Source organism: Stigmatopora argus, chromosome 10 (assembly GCF_051989625.1).
Source record: "Stigmatopora argus isolate UIUO_Sarg chromosome 10, RoL_Sarg_1.0, whole genome shotgun sequence".
NCBI lineage: Eukaryota > Metazoa > Chordata > Actinopteri > Syngnathiformes > Syngnathidae > Stigmatopora > Stigmatopora argus.
The window spans coordinates 1,024,162-1,042,338 of record NC_135396.1 but is presented as its reverse complement, the minus strand read 5'-3'; the positions used below and the strand labels follow the sequence as shown (position 1 = coordinate 1,042,338).

Below are 18,177 nucleotides of genomic sequence, written 5' to 3'. Positions count from 1 at the left end.
AGGAGGATACAGGATGTGTATTTACTTTAAAAGCGAAAAGCAGTTCATATTCTCTATACATCAATAATCTTCATTTGAATTGTAATATACATCTATACTCTTCATTTTAATTTGATCCTAAAACAGAAAGTCACCACTCATGATTGACTTTCCCGGGCCACACAAAATGATGCGGCGGGCCAGATTTGGCCCCCGGGCCGCCACTTTGACACATGTCCTCTTGATAAAACTGGTCCCTGTTTACATTGATTCCGCCGTTGTCCGGTTGAAAACACAATTCAGGCAAATGAAATGAGCACTTCCGAAACCTGCCGACAGAGAGCGCTGACGGTTACAAGCGACAGAGCACGGCCATCCATAGGACGCTGAACTAGACACGCGCACAGCTGAGCGTGATGGGACGCCGCACGGGTTCGTGAACCGACCGGTAACGGCTGGCCGAACGGGCATTTCTTCTCGATCTAACCGATATCCTGGACAAAAAACCCGGAAAAAGCAAGTAAGAAGGAGGAAGGACTCCATCGGCGTGGAAAATGCCGGGTTCCGTGCCCGTAATGGAGCGAGCGTCCGCCGCAGGCGACGCCGGCGTGAAGGCGGCCATGTCCGCCACGGGCACCGCGCTGCTGCCGGCGGGCGTCATCGACCCGTCGGTGCCCATCCGAGACATTCAAACCAAATTCGGCGTCCTCAGCGAACTCATCCGAGCCGGGGAGGTCAGCAATCGGGACATCGTGGAAACCGTGCTCAATTTGGTAAGTCAATTCTATATTTTTTCCCCCATTTTTTTAGGCTTGTTTCTGGATTAATGATATGCACCTGTGTGATGACGTGAGTAAACATATGGCGTTTTTTTATGGATTTCTTCTATGAATGGCTTGGGGAAGCTTGTACACGTATTTTTTTAGTCAGTTTTTGTGCGAAAAGTTGAGAGATGGAAGATAGTTTTTGAGTTTGAACGCAACTTTATTGGATGATGCTTGATGAGGTAAGGAAATGAGGGGTGCTGGAGACTATCCCAGGGATGCAAAGGTCATGAAATAGATGTTTGGGAGGGTGGGGGGGTTGTTGGATTCATATTGTTCTTATTTGTAAGTTGGTTATGTTCCTGTTTTGCCTGTTTCTTTAAAAAACTATATTTTTGAATGTTTACTCCACTGTATTTGTTGTGCCATGATGGGTTGGTTGCATTTTGATATCACATTGCATTGTGGGAATGGGAGGAGTCTGGAAAATGCTGATAATTCTATTTAGCATAAAAAATGACAGAGTACTGTGATGAAATGTGATGAAAATGTTTAAAATGTTACTAAATCATAAAACGTGATTTTTAAAAAAACTTATTACATGAACATATTTACGTATTGTTATTAATTTAGCATTTTTAAAGATTACCTGTCAATCAGCATAGCACACTGTCATGGATGGGATTTTTTTAAATCCAAAATGATTGATTTTCAATATTTTTCCGCGAAACACCCAAGAATCCCCGCAATTGATTGGCTGTCGCAAAAACCGAGTTCTAACTAACGGATTCCGCGAAAAAGCAACGAGTAAAATAGATGACATCACCTGGAGATTACGCAATCAAGCCTTTCCGACAGAAAAAACACCTGATCATTACGCTCGAGCATTAATGACGACAATTGCGGCGGCTCATTTCTTTCGTTTCTCTCCTTTGAAGTGAAATGATTTTATCTTTTTTTTTTCCCTGAGATATTTTCTCGTCTGCAGGAACAAACCATTAAAAAAAGATGATGTAAACCAGAGTAGGATTGAGAAAAAGCATTCCCACTTCACAAAGTCCCTAATGGAGTCCAAACAATGACCCTCTTTTGACCGCCACGGACGAGACGTCAAGGCAAAGCGGCGAAATATTGCGGTTACGCGAAGCTTATTAACGTTACGGCCGGTTGAATGACTCCACTTCGTGCTGTTGTAGTCCAAATAATAGCCGTCAAAGCAGTGGCGGTCATAACAAGCGCTAACTGCTGTTAATGGTCTTATAAAACCCATGAGAGGAAATGTAAGTACAAATTGGAGCAAAAACATGCCGCGCTGAAATATTATGCTTCTACTTTACACCGGGGCTATGGCTCGGGAGCCATATGTGGCTCTTTAAATGGGTCCATATGGCTCAGAGCTAAAATATGGAAACAGGCTGTTGAGAGAGCTGAGTGAGTCTCCAACGCACCAATAGGATCATCACCTAGCGTTGAAAGCTTAATCATATTTTTTTTAATTCGACCTTTCGGTATGCCTACGTTGATCCCACATTGATCCTCATTGATTAGCAACAGCGTAACAATGTTGTCAAAAGAACTTTTCTTCTTTAAAAGTGGTGAAATGACTAAAAAGGCTCACATTTTCAGATATTTTTAGCTAGTTACAATTCAGTTTTTTCAACCGGGTATGAAAGCGGAGTATCCGGAGAAAACCCATGCAAGAAAACGCGAACCTGGGATCAAACCCACGGTACATTGGTCGCCGGTCTTTTGGTGGCCGGTCTTTTGGTCGCCCGGAAGGTAAGTGATAATTACCATTTAAATGGTTGCTCAAATTCCCTAAATACAAACTGCGAATTACTATTTAGTCATACTTAATGCCCTATTAATTATTAGGCTAAAGAAAAGCTCCAAATTTGCCGGACTTTTATTGTTTTTTGTTGGAGAACTTGTTAAGACCCTGACGGACGTACCTTCTTAAAGGGACAATGCATGTACATACAAACTCTCCTTATACACTCACACTTGGGCTCAGTGAAACTGCTCATGGCCATTGTTGGCTTTTATTGATGCATAGACTGTGTTGTTTTACCTTGTTTTGTCGCCGGTCTTTTGGTCGCCGGTGTTTTGGTCGCCGGTCTTTTGGTCGCCCGTTGTTGCGGTCGGGGCGACCAAAAGACCGGCGACCAATCAACCACACACGAAACCCACAACCCCAGAAATGTCAGATCGACGCGTTAACCATTCGGCCGCCTAGAAGTAACTTAACTAATTTGATATTTTTTTTCCTGGAAGACGGTGAATATGTCAGTCAGACTCTCGTCATCCGCCGTTTGAATTTTCCACCCACATAATTTCCACTTCTCATCTTCCCGCGCACATTTGCCTCCCCAAAGTCATTTCAGAAGCTCCCGACTCCATCCCGTTCACGTTACGTCGACCAAACGAGCATCACATCGGAGCAGCGTACGAGTCAAAGGATCATCCTCGGACGCCACGGCGTTCGAAGATTTTGCACGGGTCGGTTTTGATGTCCCGAACGCGGCGTAAAAAGAAACTCCGTACCCTCTCCGGGGATCCAATTTAGCCACTAATGGATGCGCGTTGGGTGCCCTGGAACGCGTACCCAGATCTAAGTCGGAATATTCCGTACGAAAAAAAAGCTGGTGGTCTTTGAAGGGGAACCGGGGAATGGCCATTTCTTCAACTTGACTTTTTGTGCTGGGAAAATGGCGGTAGATCAAATCCGACGCCAAGCGTTTGAGTGAATGGTGGCGTTGTGACTAAGAGGCCGTTTGTTCAAATGAGTCCAAATAATAATAATGCGCTGTGACTTATCGCTGAGCCAAATGACCAGTTTAGTTTCCCAGAGTGGCCTCAATTAAGAGTTAAAAACAATCCTTTTGAACTCTTGTAATTGCGCCGGATAAGCTCGCAGCGGCTCGGTGAAGTGGTGATGAATGTCGTTGGACCCGACGATAATCGCAAGTTTTTTTCTTTGATTTTGTCACGGAGGTTTCTGGAACGGCGTACTGCGCCTCCCACGCAAATCTTCGACGGCACGATGGCCATCTGGCACGGGCCTTTGTGTGTGACCACAATTTTACACCTTGACATATGCTGGCTATTTTTATCACTTGGGAATGAAGTGTCATAGTCAAACGGGTTTTCTTCAGGTGAGTCAACCTGATTACGTATTTGTCCAAATTGAACTCTGCCTGCCAACTTTGACCCTCATTTGATACCCTGAACCTGGTTTGAAACCCAAACGGGGTTCCAGAGCCTATTCTGTAACCCAAACTGGGTTTGACAGCCTGCTTTTTAACCCAAACTGGGTTTGAGAACCAAATTGAAACCCAAACTGGGTTTGGCAGCCTACTTTGTAAGCCAAACTGGGTTTGAAACCTGATTGGAAACCCAAACGGGGTTCCAAAGCCTACTCTGAAACCCAAACTGGGTTTGATAGCCTAATTTGAAACCCAAACTGGGTTTGGCAGCCTACTTTGTAAGCCAAACTGGGTTTGAAACCTGATTGGAAACCCAAACGGGGTTCCAAAGCCTACTCTGAAACCCAAACTGGGTTTGACAGCCAAATTTGAAACCCAAACTGGGTTTGGCATCCTATTTTGTAACCCAAACTCGGTTTGAAACCCGATTGGAAATCCAAATGGGGTTCCAGAGCTTACTCTGAAACCCAAACTGGGTTTGGCAGCCAAATTGAAATCCAAACTAGGTTTGGCATCCTATTTTGTAACACAAACTGGGTTTGAAACCCGATTGGAAACCCAAACGGGGTTCCAGAGCCTACTCTGAAACCCAAACTGGGTTTGGCAGCCTGCTTCGTAACCCAAACTCGGTTTGAAACCCGATTGGAAATCCAAACTGGGTTTGACCGCCAAATTGAAACTCAAACTGGGTTTGACAGCCAAATTGAAACCCAAACTGGGTTTGGCAGCCTGCTTTGTAACCCAAACTGGGCTTGAAACCTGATTGGAAACCCAAATGGGATTCCAGAGCCTAGTCTGAAACCCAAACTGGGGCTGAAAGCTTACTTTGAAACCCAAACTGGATTTGACAGCCTAGTTTGAAAGCCAAACTGGGTTCCAGAGCCTAGTCTGAAACCCAAACTGGGTTTGACAGCCAATTTGAAACCCAAACTAGGTTTGGCAGCCTACTTTGTAACCCAAACTGGGCTTGAAACCCAATTGGAAACCCAAACAGGGTTCCAGAGTCTAGTCTGAAACCCAAACTGGATTCAACAGCCTAGTTTGAAACCCAAACTAGGTTCGAGAGCCCACTTTGAAACCCCAACCTTCAATTCCTAACACCTACCTGCCATTGACGGCATTCGACATCCAATCCTTATCCACCTGAAAGGCTTTCTCCCAGTTCAAACACATTGCCACTCGCCATCAATTGGCAGCCAGCCATTTGCAAAAAATGCCCATCTTCCAAAAAAAAAACCCCACCCTCCAAAACATGCAATTTTCTGCATTCAAAAGATGTTCTTTTTCCCCTTTCAGGCTTTTTTCACTTGCTTTTCTCCACACACGATGAGCAAAAATGGCTGCTAAAGTGAGCGATAACAAACAGGCTGCTTTTATTTTTATTTTTGTAATATTTGCCAGCCCCCCCAGCGCCCGGACCGCAGCTGCTTTTCAAAGTAGAGCAAAGGGCGGGCGGGGGTCCATTTCCTCCGTGTCAGCGAGGTCTAATTCTCTCCTTACTGCGCCCGTCCTTCATATCGGCCCGCCTAGCATTGCCCCGGAGACGCGTGGATGGCGTATATCATAAAAGCTTTTGGCGTAGTCGGTCGGGGACGCTTCTGCTCGCCGGGCAGACCCCCCCCAACATCCCCCCCATGTTTACGAGCTACCCGGCTAGGGATTCGCTGCTTGCTTTATGGTTCGACAATAAACCCCGGTAATATTTCAGGCAGTTAGTCATGCCATTTCCATTCGTAATCATTTTTTATTTTTTATTTTATTTATTTTTTTATAGTGGATTTGGTTTGGCTTTTCTCCATTTGGATATACAAGACCGAAGCAGGAAAAATAGAAGAAATAATTAGAGTGAAAAAAATAAATAAATGAATACATCATTAAATAAAAGTGAATATAAATACAAAAAGAATAAATAAGGGGAAGATACTAAAAAGGAATCAAAAGATATCTGTGGAAAATAAAATAAATTGTGTTACATAAGTGATCCAATAAATTAAATAATATAATATATTGTAAATTATTGAGTTAAATATCAATTATTAAATTAAAGTGCTTGGCTCTTTTTATTATTTTGTTTTTTAAATGTACATGGAGTCCATATACATTATTCAAATGAGGGAAAGGGAAACATTAACTATTTAAAAAAATGTATTTTTTTTTTTAAAAAAAGGAAAAAGAGTAACTGTTTCCTTTATCTTTTATTTTGTTTTCCATTTAAAAAGGAAGTAGCATAAACATATTTTTATTGACGTTAAAAAATAAGAGGCGAAAACCGGAAATATCCTGTTTAGGCATGTTTTTGCTAAATTGTTTTACATAAGTGATCAAATACATTAAATAATATAATATATTGTAAATTATTGAGTTAAATATCAATTATTAAATTAAAGTGCTTGGCTCTTTTTATTATTTTGTTTTTTAAATGTACATGGAGTCCATATACATTATTCAAAGGGAAACATTAACTATTTAAAAAAATATGTATTTAAAAACAAAGAGTAACTGTTTCCTTTCTATCTTTTATTTTGTTTTCTGTTTAAAAAGGAAGTAGAATAAACATAATCTTATTGACGTTAAAAAATAAGAGTCGAAAACCGGAAATATCTTGTTCTAGCAATTTTTTGCTACTTTTTTGCAGCTTCAATTCAATGAGACAATGTTGACAGATTAATATTCGAGTCTATAATCAATGTGACATTTAAGCATCATCTTTTCTTGCCGTGAAGGGATAATGAAGCACTCCGACTATATCTAAATGGCCCAATCTATCTATATGTAGTAAAAATATGGAAGGGAGGATAACGAGCCGTAATAAAAATGGATTTGCTCATCCCTTGGTATTCATCCGTGCGTCATCTGGCTCTCGACAGCTACCCAAACATTTGAGGATAAGACAAATCTTTTGAGCGTACGTCTCGCTTTATTTCTTGGCATCCAAAAGGCTTCCGAGACGCCGACGTCCAGACCATCTGACCTCTTTCCTGAAATGACCGTGTTGGCCCAAATATAAGACGACACCCTCCTTTTTCAAAACTCAAGTGTGAAAAAAAGACTTTTTGAATTCAATTTTTATCCCCCCAAAAATAACATCTGAAACAAATGATTACAACAAAATCACAAAAACACATTGCAATAACTGCATTAACCCTCAAAGTGTTCGGCATTGGCTTTAACGATATCTGACGCCATCTAACGTTGTGAATGGGTATAATGTCCAGATGTCGAAATTACGACCACCCCCATTTTTCAGTCTTATTTCAATGCAAAAAACAGCGTCTTATATTCGGGCCAATACAGTAAATCTAAAGGGGAAACGCAGCTAATCCGCGTAATCTAAAAAGGCGAAATCGCAGCACGCAAATTTTCCGATTTTGTCTCCCTGACGCGTACAAACATAAAGCTTAACATTATTTGCTAATACTTTCCCTTTTTTCAATAGTTAAAATCACATAGTACATCAAGTTTTGCACCCCTTTTCGTCTTAGTAATTGAAAGCACCCCCAAACAACGCTTGTCCATTTATTTGCTAACAATTCGTGTCAATTCCCCTCATTTAAACTCTGTTTCCATTCACGACCTTTAATAAATTCGATTTCCATTATCATAAAAGGAATCAAACTCTCGTTCCAAAGTCATTCAAGGTCAAACAGATTGCCGTGCCCCATCCAACATGGATCCTATAAATGCCAGAGCCGCTTCCCATGTTTTTTTTCTTCCCGACTGCTTGTCTACGTTGTGTCTGGAATACCGCAAGAGCATTACGAGATTGCCTTGCTCAAGGGCAGTGAAGGGCATGTTAACGAGTTGCCTTCAAAAGGCCTCGCCAGGCAACAAGAATATTTTTTTGGAACCGTAACGTTAGCGCGGACAAGTAAAGTGTAGCTTTGTTTACAAAAAAACAACATTGTTGGGACGCTGTGCTGTCTATTGTTTTTATTATTATTATTTTTTTATAAAGCGGCGCTTTTGTATGGGCTGCCCGGGCACCACCTGGCGCTACGCCGACTCTCCGTCACCCCGCCGCAGCGAGCAATCCGGCTCAACTCCATCACAGATGCAGCTCATCTCCATACAAATGAGCAGGCGCGTGCCGGGCTTTTCCTTTTTGGGGCGATGCGGCGGGGTTTTTTATCAGGGGGGGTTTTATCGAGGGGGGGCGCCCAGACAAAGAATGGAATTGAGACCCCGCTCACTCCACTGCCGCGACAGATTTTTAACACGCCTGTCTCCGCCCGGCGACTTCACCGCGAAGAAAATGTCACGTCACGTTGTTCACGTACCATCGCAAATGTTGGGGTTTAAAAGTAGAAGATGGGGGGGGCACGGGTTTAAGGCAAAAAAACTGCCCTAAAGACTAGAATGTAATGCGTTTCTTGACTTAGAAAGTGAGAAACTAATATCCAACGTCTAGACCACAGGTGTCAAAGTGGCGGCCCAGGGGCCAAATCTGGTCCGCCGCATCATTTTGTGTGGCCCGAGAAAGTAAATGATGAGTGCCAAGTTTCTGTTTTAAGATCAAATTCAAATGATTATAGATGTATATTACATTTCCTGATTTTCCCCTTTTAAAAAACAATCATTGCAATTTTTAAATACATTTTTTTCTTTTATGTTTTTAGTTCAAAAAGCATTTTGTAAAATCTAAAAATAAATATACAAATATTTTCCGTTTTCCACTTAAAAAAATATTTTGTTTCCATTTGACATAAAAAACATGATTAAATGACATTTTCTATTACTAAGAAAAAAAAGATCAAATAAACATTGCTTTAGATCTATAAAAACTGACTATTTAGGGCTTTTGATCCAGTTTAAAAAAATTAAAAAAATCTAGATATTAGCTCTAAAATGGTTTGTCCCACATGAAATGACGTTGACGTTAATGCGGCCCGCGAACCAACCCGAGTTTGACACCCTTGCCCTAAAGACTCAAATGTAAAGCGGTTCTTGATTTACAAAGTGAGAAACTAATATCTAACGTCTAGACTACATAGAAAAGTGCTTTAAATCGGACTTCAGTTACTGAATTCGGTAGATTGGATTCGCCTGAGACTCAACATGTTGTCTTTTTTGTGTGGAATAAACCCCCAATAAAGCGCAAAAAATGTTTTAATCCCATTTTGCTGTTGGCCAGAAAAAACAGTGTGACGTTACGGAAGGACTGCTTCTTCGTTTCATGTCTGTGGGGGCTAACATCTTAGTTGGTAGTTTAAGAAACTCAATTGTTTAATCAGAAAAACTGTTATGATGTGTTGTGTAGGGAATTGGTAAAGTAGACCTACTATATTTCCCATCGTTTAGCTTCTAGGCTAATCACTTTTTTACATTTTTATACGGTTTACTTTCTCTATTGATGTACTAGCGGCTCTGTTTTTTTGCCTTTCAGTTCCGAGAATACGTCCCGTCACTTTGTATTTGCGTACGTAGACCAGATTGCAAGCAACGGCTAGATGCTAAATGTGTGCCTGGAGCTAATGCTATTAGTCGCGGCGCTGTGAAAAGAACATCTGGCTGGAGAGTGTCGCTCCCAAGTCGCCAGCAGAGGAGGATTAAAACCGTGGTGTTCTCTGGCAGATGATTCGGGACCGAATTAGCCGGCCTAAAAGGAACCCGCCGAGTGTCCCCGCCGTATTGCTACGCCAAGTGTTAGCGGGCAAGAAAAGCTGTGGCGATTGCACCAATCAGGCGTCCTTTGACGACTTTTCTTATGTCGTAGAAGTATTTTTTTTTTGTACTATTTTCTGAAATGTGAAAACAGGCAATGTTATACTTGTGTTGATCAAAGCTAGTCAGTAGCAAGTTGATCTATAGCTAAGCTAGCTTAACTTGACTTTAAGTGGTAGTTTGAAATAACATAGATTTGCAGAAGTTCGGCTAAAGTTTTGTTGATTTCACTTGAGTGTCGTATTATTTCTTGTCTACCAATGTTTGCGCTGCAAATTCAAGAGCTAAATATTGTGACTTGATTTTTGTTAGCGTGGCAATGGCGGCTTCTGTTGCACATTAGCATTAAGCTAGTTTTTAAAAATTTAATTATTTTTTTATTTATTTTTACAAATATTATTTTCATTTTTTTAATATATGGTTTGCGGGCCGCGTTAACGTCATCTCGAGTTCATGTGGGCCGGACCATTTTAGATATAATATTTAGATTTTTTTAAATAAATGGATTAAAAGAACTGGATTAAAAGCCCTGAATATTCAGTTTTTTTATAGAACTAAAACAATGTTTATTTTAGCTTTTTTAAATATATTTTTAGATTTTACAAAATGATTTTTGAACCAAAAACACAGAAAAAATGGATTAAAAAATGACAATTATTGATTTAAAAGGGGGGAAATCAGGAAATTTAATATACAATTATACTCTTCATTTTAATTTGATCCTAAAACAGAAAGTCGGCACTCATGATTTACTTTCCCGGGCCACACAAAATGATGCGCTGGGCCAGATTTGGCCCTTGGGCCGCCACTTTGACACAAGTGCTGTAAATAGTAAATAAGGCACGATTGCTTAAAATTTTCTTGATCAAAATCTAAAGTCTAAGTTTAAACTGTTCATTTCAATTATTTTTCAAGAACATACAGAACTCCGATTAAGCGGAACATACCCAAATCCCATTTCTCATCATTTCACGCGCATAAATCAGTAAAACGACAATGAAAAATCAACTCATTTCATCTTGATGACTCATTTCGTAATGATATCATTGACGGTTTAAAGCCGACCATCTTCTTTTCCTTCAAGGATTAGCAATTACTGAATAAAAACCACTCTCGACAGCAACTATCTTGATTTTTAAGCATGAATAATCTCTCAAATGACTTTTCTTGGCGTGTAAACATCTATATTTTGTCTTGGTACGACCATGGGCTCTCCACCAGAAGGCAACAGTTGCCGCTTAGCAGCTTAGCGGACTGTTTCGCCGTGTTCCCGCACTCAAGCAAATGATTGGCACGTGTCGGCAAAGACCAGCCAAGTCTGGTTCCGGCCATTAAAGATCACTACGCGTGTCCCACGTGTGTGCTTCTCGCTCGGCCGATCGTACAATCGCTTGTTTGCAGCTGTTAAGTAGCTCACCGCTATTCCCCTCACGCATCCCTCGCGCTACTCTTCACTAAACATAAGACGCTATCCGTTCGGTCGTCCGGTTATCTTCGAGCGTTTATACTGTCAGTCGTCGGACGAGGGGTCGGGTCTCGACCCGCCGGGTTGGCGTCGGGACCCAACCGTCGGCGTGTCTCGTACGCCGTGGGAGAAATTATGTGTAGAAATGAAAATTTGAGAGGTTTTTTCCAAGGAAGCTTGTACTGTATTGTTTGCATTGTAAAGTAGCTAGCAAAGATATGCTCGGATAACAGGTTTGTTTCGGGTTTTAAATATGTATTTATCTTTATTTATGAAGTTAATCTAATTGGCTGCCATATCGTTGGCTTTCGTGACCGGACGTTCCGTCGAAAGACGTTTGGTAGAACGGACGTTTGGTCGAATGGACGTTTGGTCGACCGGACGCTTGGTAGAACGGACGTTTGGTTGCCGGGTTCGCTCGCTGTCAAATTATGACAGTTTACTGTTGATATTTTGATATTAGATATTTAGATATTAAACTCACTCTCTCATGATTATAATTTTGAGAGCTGGTTTCAACAGTAACAACCCAGTGACCAAACGTCCGTTCTACCAAACGTCCGGTCGACCAAATGTCCGGTCGACCAAACGTCTTTCGACGAAACGTCCGAGTACCGTTGGCTTTTGATCATGACTTAATAGAGAGTAAATTTTTCGTAATTGTCTTTACATCCATTTACTGATTTTATTATTCTTCAGTTTTCATTGTTTATCGTTTTAACTGTCTTGTTGATTTAAGGTGACATATTTTTAATTTCTTTATTCCTATTTCACAATTGTGTTTTGCTGATTTTAATGTGATGTAAAGCACTTTGGAGTTCATTGTGATTTACAAATATATTTATAATTGCCCTTATTGAAACAATATCTGCTCTAAACCTTTGCAAAGAATAACAAAAACTCCAAAGACATGCCCAACTTTTTTTTCTAGTCGTAATATGCCAAAAAACATATTTAGATTAGATTAGATAACTTTATTCATCCCGTATTCGGGAAATTTCATTGTCACAGTAGCAAGAGGGTGAGAATACAGACACGGTAAAATATATTTTAGACATAAATACATGGGTAATAAGTGGGTTAATAAATAGATATATGAATAAACAAATAAATAAACAAGCATGTTGCTGAAATATAGTTTTGAGTTGCATTAGGGAACATACATTGGATTTACCGTGCTGTCCATGGCAGTCAAATTATAACTGGCCCCTTTTAAACATTGTATTTCCAGATACATTTTTCTTACTTGATTCTTTCTCAGTGCCATTTCAAGCTTCGTTCTGACTTGATAATTCTTTCCAGACCGTCTTCCCACAACAACAACGTGCCTTGTCCGTTTTCACCACAACATTTTAATTAAGCGTACAAAGAAACCCTCTACGGCTGTGGCGGTCTGATCGTCGATTATTTGCAATTTGCATTTTCCCCCCCCGAGAAGAGCAAATACGAACAGATGGCGTTTGACCCGCATTTGCCACGTGTCCGTGCCGTCCTTTCGGGATTTCGAGTCAAATGAGACGGCGGTGAGTTATTAGCCCGCGAGTCGGCGGAAAGGAAATCCTCCTTTGTTAGCCCGCCGCGACTTTGCGGCCTGCGGGAGAATGAAATGAGGTGGTTCGGGAGGCAATTCACTTGTCGCTTGTCTTGTCCGCCCGTCTTGCCTCTCGTCTGATTGATTGTCATCGAGATCAAAGTAGAATCGCCTTGCTGCCGCAGTGATGGACTAGCGGCCCTCCCGGATGGACCACCACGCTTCTTTTGAAAATGCTCTTCCATTTAGAAACTCATAATTTGCTAAATGATAGTGACGTGGGCGAACGGGGGACCGCTGGTTAGTCTGTTTGATACTCAGTTCTGAGATTGAGGCTTCCATCCCTGTTGAGTTTTCTCGTGAGGAGTTTGCATGTTCTTCCCGGGCTTGCGTGGGTTTTCTTCGGGTACTCCAATGTCCTCCCACATCCCCAAAACATGCTTGCTAGCCCGATGGAACACTCAAGTCAATCATGAGTGCCGACTTTCTGTTCTAGGATCAAATTAAAATGAAGAGTATTGATGTATATTAAATTTCCAGATTTTCCCCCTTTTAAATCAATCATTGTCATTTTTTAATCCATTTTTTCTGTTTTTAGTTCAAAAATCATTCAAATTAAAATGAAGAGTATAAATGTATATTAAATTTCCTGATTTTCCCCCTTTTAAAATCAATCATTGTCATTTTTTAATCGTTGGAAAAGTTACGCTAGCTACTAGCTAGCTACTAGCTAGCTACTATTTGCGAATTGATTGTGGCCGCCTGGACGAACGTATAAAACTCAGCGTTTTCGATGACTCATTTGGACAATTGTTCAATTCGGACACAGTATGTTTAAGCTGGTGTATGCTTTGCGTCTATAAAAACGGTGCGTCCTTTGTGTGTGTCAAATACAGAAATAGCACTCGTTATTGACACTGCGGCTAAAAATATGATGCGCCGTATAGTCGTGAAAATACGGTAGTTTGCTTTTTGACTAGCAAAAAACAATATTGTAGCCATTTTTCGTTTTTCTGCCATAAAGACACTTTGACCCTAAAGGCAAAAGGATGGCGTCTTTTCAAATGTCGCCGCGCGACCAGTAAAATCCGGCTAACTGCGCTCATGCCCGGCGGCGGTGGCGGTGGTTTAGCGGCCCGCGACGTCCGCCGCTCTGTCGTCGTCGGGGCCCACCTCGTTCCGCCCGTGACACTCGCCGGGCAGATTGCGGCTGACAGCTTGCGTTGCCGCAAGTAATTACACGGGGGAGCCAATAAGTCCAAAAGAGAGCCATCAGTCACTGTAGCGCAGACCCGCGCGCCAACCCACGCGCCGGGTGGCACTTTGATCAAACGCCTGGCGTCCAATCCACGCCTGGGATGCGTTGCGGCTGTCTTTCCTGTCGTGTTTTCCTCGCCTCTCGGATTGATCGAAAAACAATCCTTCCCCCTCTCAATGTTGCATTTTCGCCAGCGACTACTGCATCGTTTGATATGCTCTGCGCTCTGGATAAATGTATTAAAATTTGAGGCTTTGGACCAAGAGTGGCGAACACGTGCTCTCGAGCCGCATGTGGCTTCCAGTAAATTTGAATGGGACTACTTTTGTATATTCCATAATCCCTCGATTATCGCAGTTAATGTAGACCAGGCATGGCCGCGAAAACGAAAAACCGCGAAGGTCACCCCAATTAAAAAATAATAATACAAAAAAATAGTTGTAATTTTTTAATTTTTTTAATTTTTTTAACATCTTTAAAAAAATATATATTTCAGTGCTGAGTTCACGATGACAGAGGTGTGTCTTCCGTTTGCGAGTTTCAGCGTGGATTTTCACATTTTTATGAATTTACCCCAAAAAATGTAATTAACACAAAATATTTCCCCAATTAAAAAAATGCATTTAAAAAAAAAAAAAAAAAAATATTTCAGTGGATCTGCACATTTTTGTGAATTTACCCCCAAAAATGTAATTAACAAAAAATATTTCGCCCATAAAAAAACGCAATGTAGTGAAGCCGCGATATTTGAGGGATTACTGTACTTTGGCTCTTTTTTTTCATGTTTCTCTTATTTTTATTGTCTCTTAAAAAAACTCATTAGGGCCCATTAAAAACAAAAGATATATTATATTTAAATAATAATTTGGTATACAGATTTTTTTTCATGCCGTTTCCAATGCTCTTTGACTCTTACATCTTTGTGTCTAATTGTTCGGCACCCCTTGTTTGGACATGCGTGCTTACATCCGCCTCGCAGTTCCGAGCTCGAGAGTTCGATCCCCGGCGCTTTCCATCTTTTCACTTTGATTCACCTGCTGCCCGCGTTCTCGTCTTCATCTGGCTTCCATATTTCACCTTGCTTTGAACACATGGGCTTTATGATAGACGTGACATTTTTATTTTTATATTTTTTGGTTGCAGCCGCCTTTAAGATACCATTTCTGTCTCCGCATTGGATATATTTTTGATGCTTCCGACATCTGCTCAAGCGAGCATCCCAAACCTTTCCTTGGGCTGGCGGCTTTTCAATCATTTTTCTTGTCGGCGTCTTCGCCACATAAACAGTGGGAGTTGAGAGAGAGATGCCGGGAAAGCCGTTCAAAAGATTTTCTGTTCTTTTGCAGATCAAGCCAATCGAGACGTTGGGAATGGCGTTGGATTCGTGCCGCAATTCCAAAAAAGCGTCACGTGAAAGGCAGCAAACGTCTTAAAAAGTGTGTTTTGGTTGTAAATTCACAATTATCTTGATTCTGAGTTGTTGACTTCCGACCCAAATGGATTTTTTTTCAAGATATGTCTATATTTTTAGACCGGTAAAAATTACGCAAGGTATAACGTAACCAGTAAATGATAAATCACTTTGTTTGCCCGGTATGACTATTTTTTCCGTATTGGATTGGATCAGATCTGACTTTTCGGCTGCTGTAAATCAAGCCGCTATGCAAACATGTCCGCTAGGTGGCGCTATATCTCTTGAGAAACTAACAACCGTACACGAGATCATCGTGTCATATCGTAAACAAAGCATTTTTTGATATTAATCCAAAGTGATTCATCATTTACAGGTGACATTATATTTTCCATTATTTTTCACGGTTTAAATCCCGATTTGGTATCGCTAAAACATCTTGAAAAAATCCGATTGGAATCGGGATTTGAAAAGTCAGTACCGTAGCGGGATATTTTACATTTGCTTGTTATGCTTTAAATTATCTAAGGAACTTCTTAATTACATATTTGCGTAGAACGTGATTGGACAGTAAGCACTCAATAGGAATTCGCCCGACATCCCGACTCCTGATTGGTCGAGAATAGCGGCAGGCTTGTAATGAATCACACAACACGTGTCCTAAGTGTGTGAGAAATTGAAGATAATATTGAATTAATACCCAAAACACGGCCATTTTCCATGACACTTTTTGAATGGTGGCAAGAATCCAATGGCGCAGTTTGACGAACATCTCATTTTGCACCATAAATTTGCCGTTTCGTCACGGAATCACGCATTGGTGGGCCTTCCGTCAAGGGAGGATGTCTTACTTGACACTTTAAGACCGACGAGCTATTTTCCGCCATCAGATGATGGACAGTTCTCCGGGCGCCCCCGCCATGGAAAAGGGCTGAGCTTGAGCGGCGGATTAATGGCGCTCATCCGCCGCTAATTCGAGCGCTCGCTTACAACGGTACTCGGCGTACGACGCGTAATGACGCGTGGAGAAGCGCGGCCGGCCCTCGACATTTGAAAGAGCTATCAGACACCAGTTGAATTTGGAGTGAGTCGCTCGGTCCACTTTATCTAGCCGTCCTGATCCCGACGCCGCCGCCATCGACGGCGGAAATTAGCGATTGAATGCGTAACGTTTGAGTCCACAGCCCTTTTTCATCTTTGCTTTTTTACCGATCACGTATTGTTTTAAACAGGTTGTCAGTGTTTAAAAAAATAATAATAATTAAGGCAACAGGTTACTACCAAAATTTTAATCCAATTCATTTGCACTGTTGTTTGCCCCGACCATGTAATCTAAATGAATATGTTCATGAAAATATATATTTACTGTATTTCCCGGACTGTAAGTCACACTTTATTCATCGTTTGGCCTGCGACTTATATGCCGCTAATTATATCTACGCTTTACCCAATGTTTTTATTTTAGAAGTTTTGGTTATCTGAAAAACTGATGTCAACAGTTGCCTATATGTGTTCTCAATTTTACTATGACATAATTTTTTTCTTGTTTTCTGATTTAAAAATAAAATAAAATAAAATTACCCTACCACAAAAACATATACTCCAGTTCAACTTACATAGACTTTTTTCTTCTTTGTGTATTCGTCGTTTAGTGCAACTTAAAATACGGTACTGTTTTTCCTTTTCAATAAAAAAATATATATATGTACATGTGTGTGTATATATATATATATATATATATATATGTGTGTGTATATATATATATATATATATATATATATATGTGTGTGTATATATATATATATATATATATATATATATATATATATATATATATGTATATATATATATATATATATGTGACGTTGACCTCTCATTCATTGAGTTTGCATCAAGATCATGCCTTAAAGAGGAAGGATAGCATTTGTTTTGCTTAAAAAAAGATTTAAAATTCCTGTAAATCCTATATATGTAAATACATGTACATGTACACAAATATATATATATATATATATATATATATATATATATATATATATATATATATATATATATATATATGTACATGTACACTAAAAAATATATATGTACATGTACATATATTTTTTTTTAATTTGTGTACATGTACATGTATTTACATATATAGGATTTACAGGAATTTTAAATCTTTTTTTAAGCAAAACAAATGTTATCCTTCCTCTTTAAGGCATGATTTTGATGCAAACTCAATGAATGAGATGTCAAGGTCACTGGGTCTTTTGCCCCGACCGTATCTTCTGCAACTAATTAGTTGGGAATTAGGGGGTCCTGCTTTATTGCCTCGGCGTCCACAGATGGGGAGCAAGATGTTAGCTCGCGTTGTTAGCATTTTGGGATTAGATGGCTCGTTTCCGTCTGCGTTAACAAGGCCCAACCGCGGAAAGTGCCACTTCCGTCAAGGCGACTGTACGAATCGGATGCCATTTTGGATCAGATCGCCTCATTTCTAGACGATGGGAATCCGCTTTTTGAAATGTATTCATGCCAACTTCCCGATGATTGATTTGGGCCCACTTTGAATTCCAGTTGACCTCACGTCGTCAGCAGGCCGCCGTTCTTATTTGAACAGCTAATTTAGTTTTGAGCCGCAGACGTCAGTCAGACTTGCTTCAGCTTTGTATCTTCACATCAAAACATTACTTATTCAAGGTTGTCTGCCCGTGCTTTATTTCAATATAACAACGCTGATTTCATTGAATCCTCAGCATCTTGAGTCTGAAAAGGTTGCGAGTGCATTGAGATAAATGAAGCCCATTCATTTGGAAACCTTTGAGTTTCAAGTCAACAGGTGAGCTTTTATTTCCTGCTCTTTACATCTGGATCTGATGTAAAACTTTTGTCTGAACCCGCCCTGGTTTTACTT

General features: G+C 40.5%; 1 protein-coding gene across 1 annotated transcript in view; it reads left to right on the top strand.

Moving 5' to 3' along the window:
• Nucleotides 1–342: 342 nt before the first annotated feature.
• Nucleotides 343–18,177, top strand: part of LOC144083613 (neurobeachin-like) — a 37,650-nt gene continuing 19,815 nt past the window's right edge. The window contains exon 1 of the mRNA XM_077611595.1: nucleotides 343–752. Within this exon, the coding sequence (XP_077467721.1) occupies nucleotides 534–752 (219 nt within the window). The 5' untranslated portion in view covers nucleotides 343–533. The remainder of the gene's footprint in view (nucleotides 753–18,177) is intronic.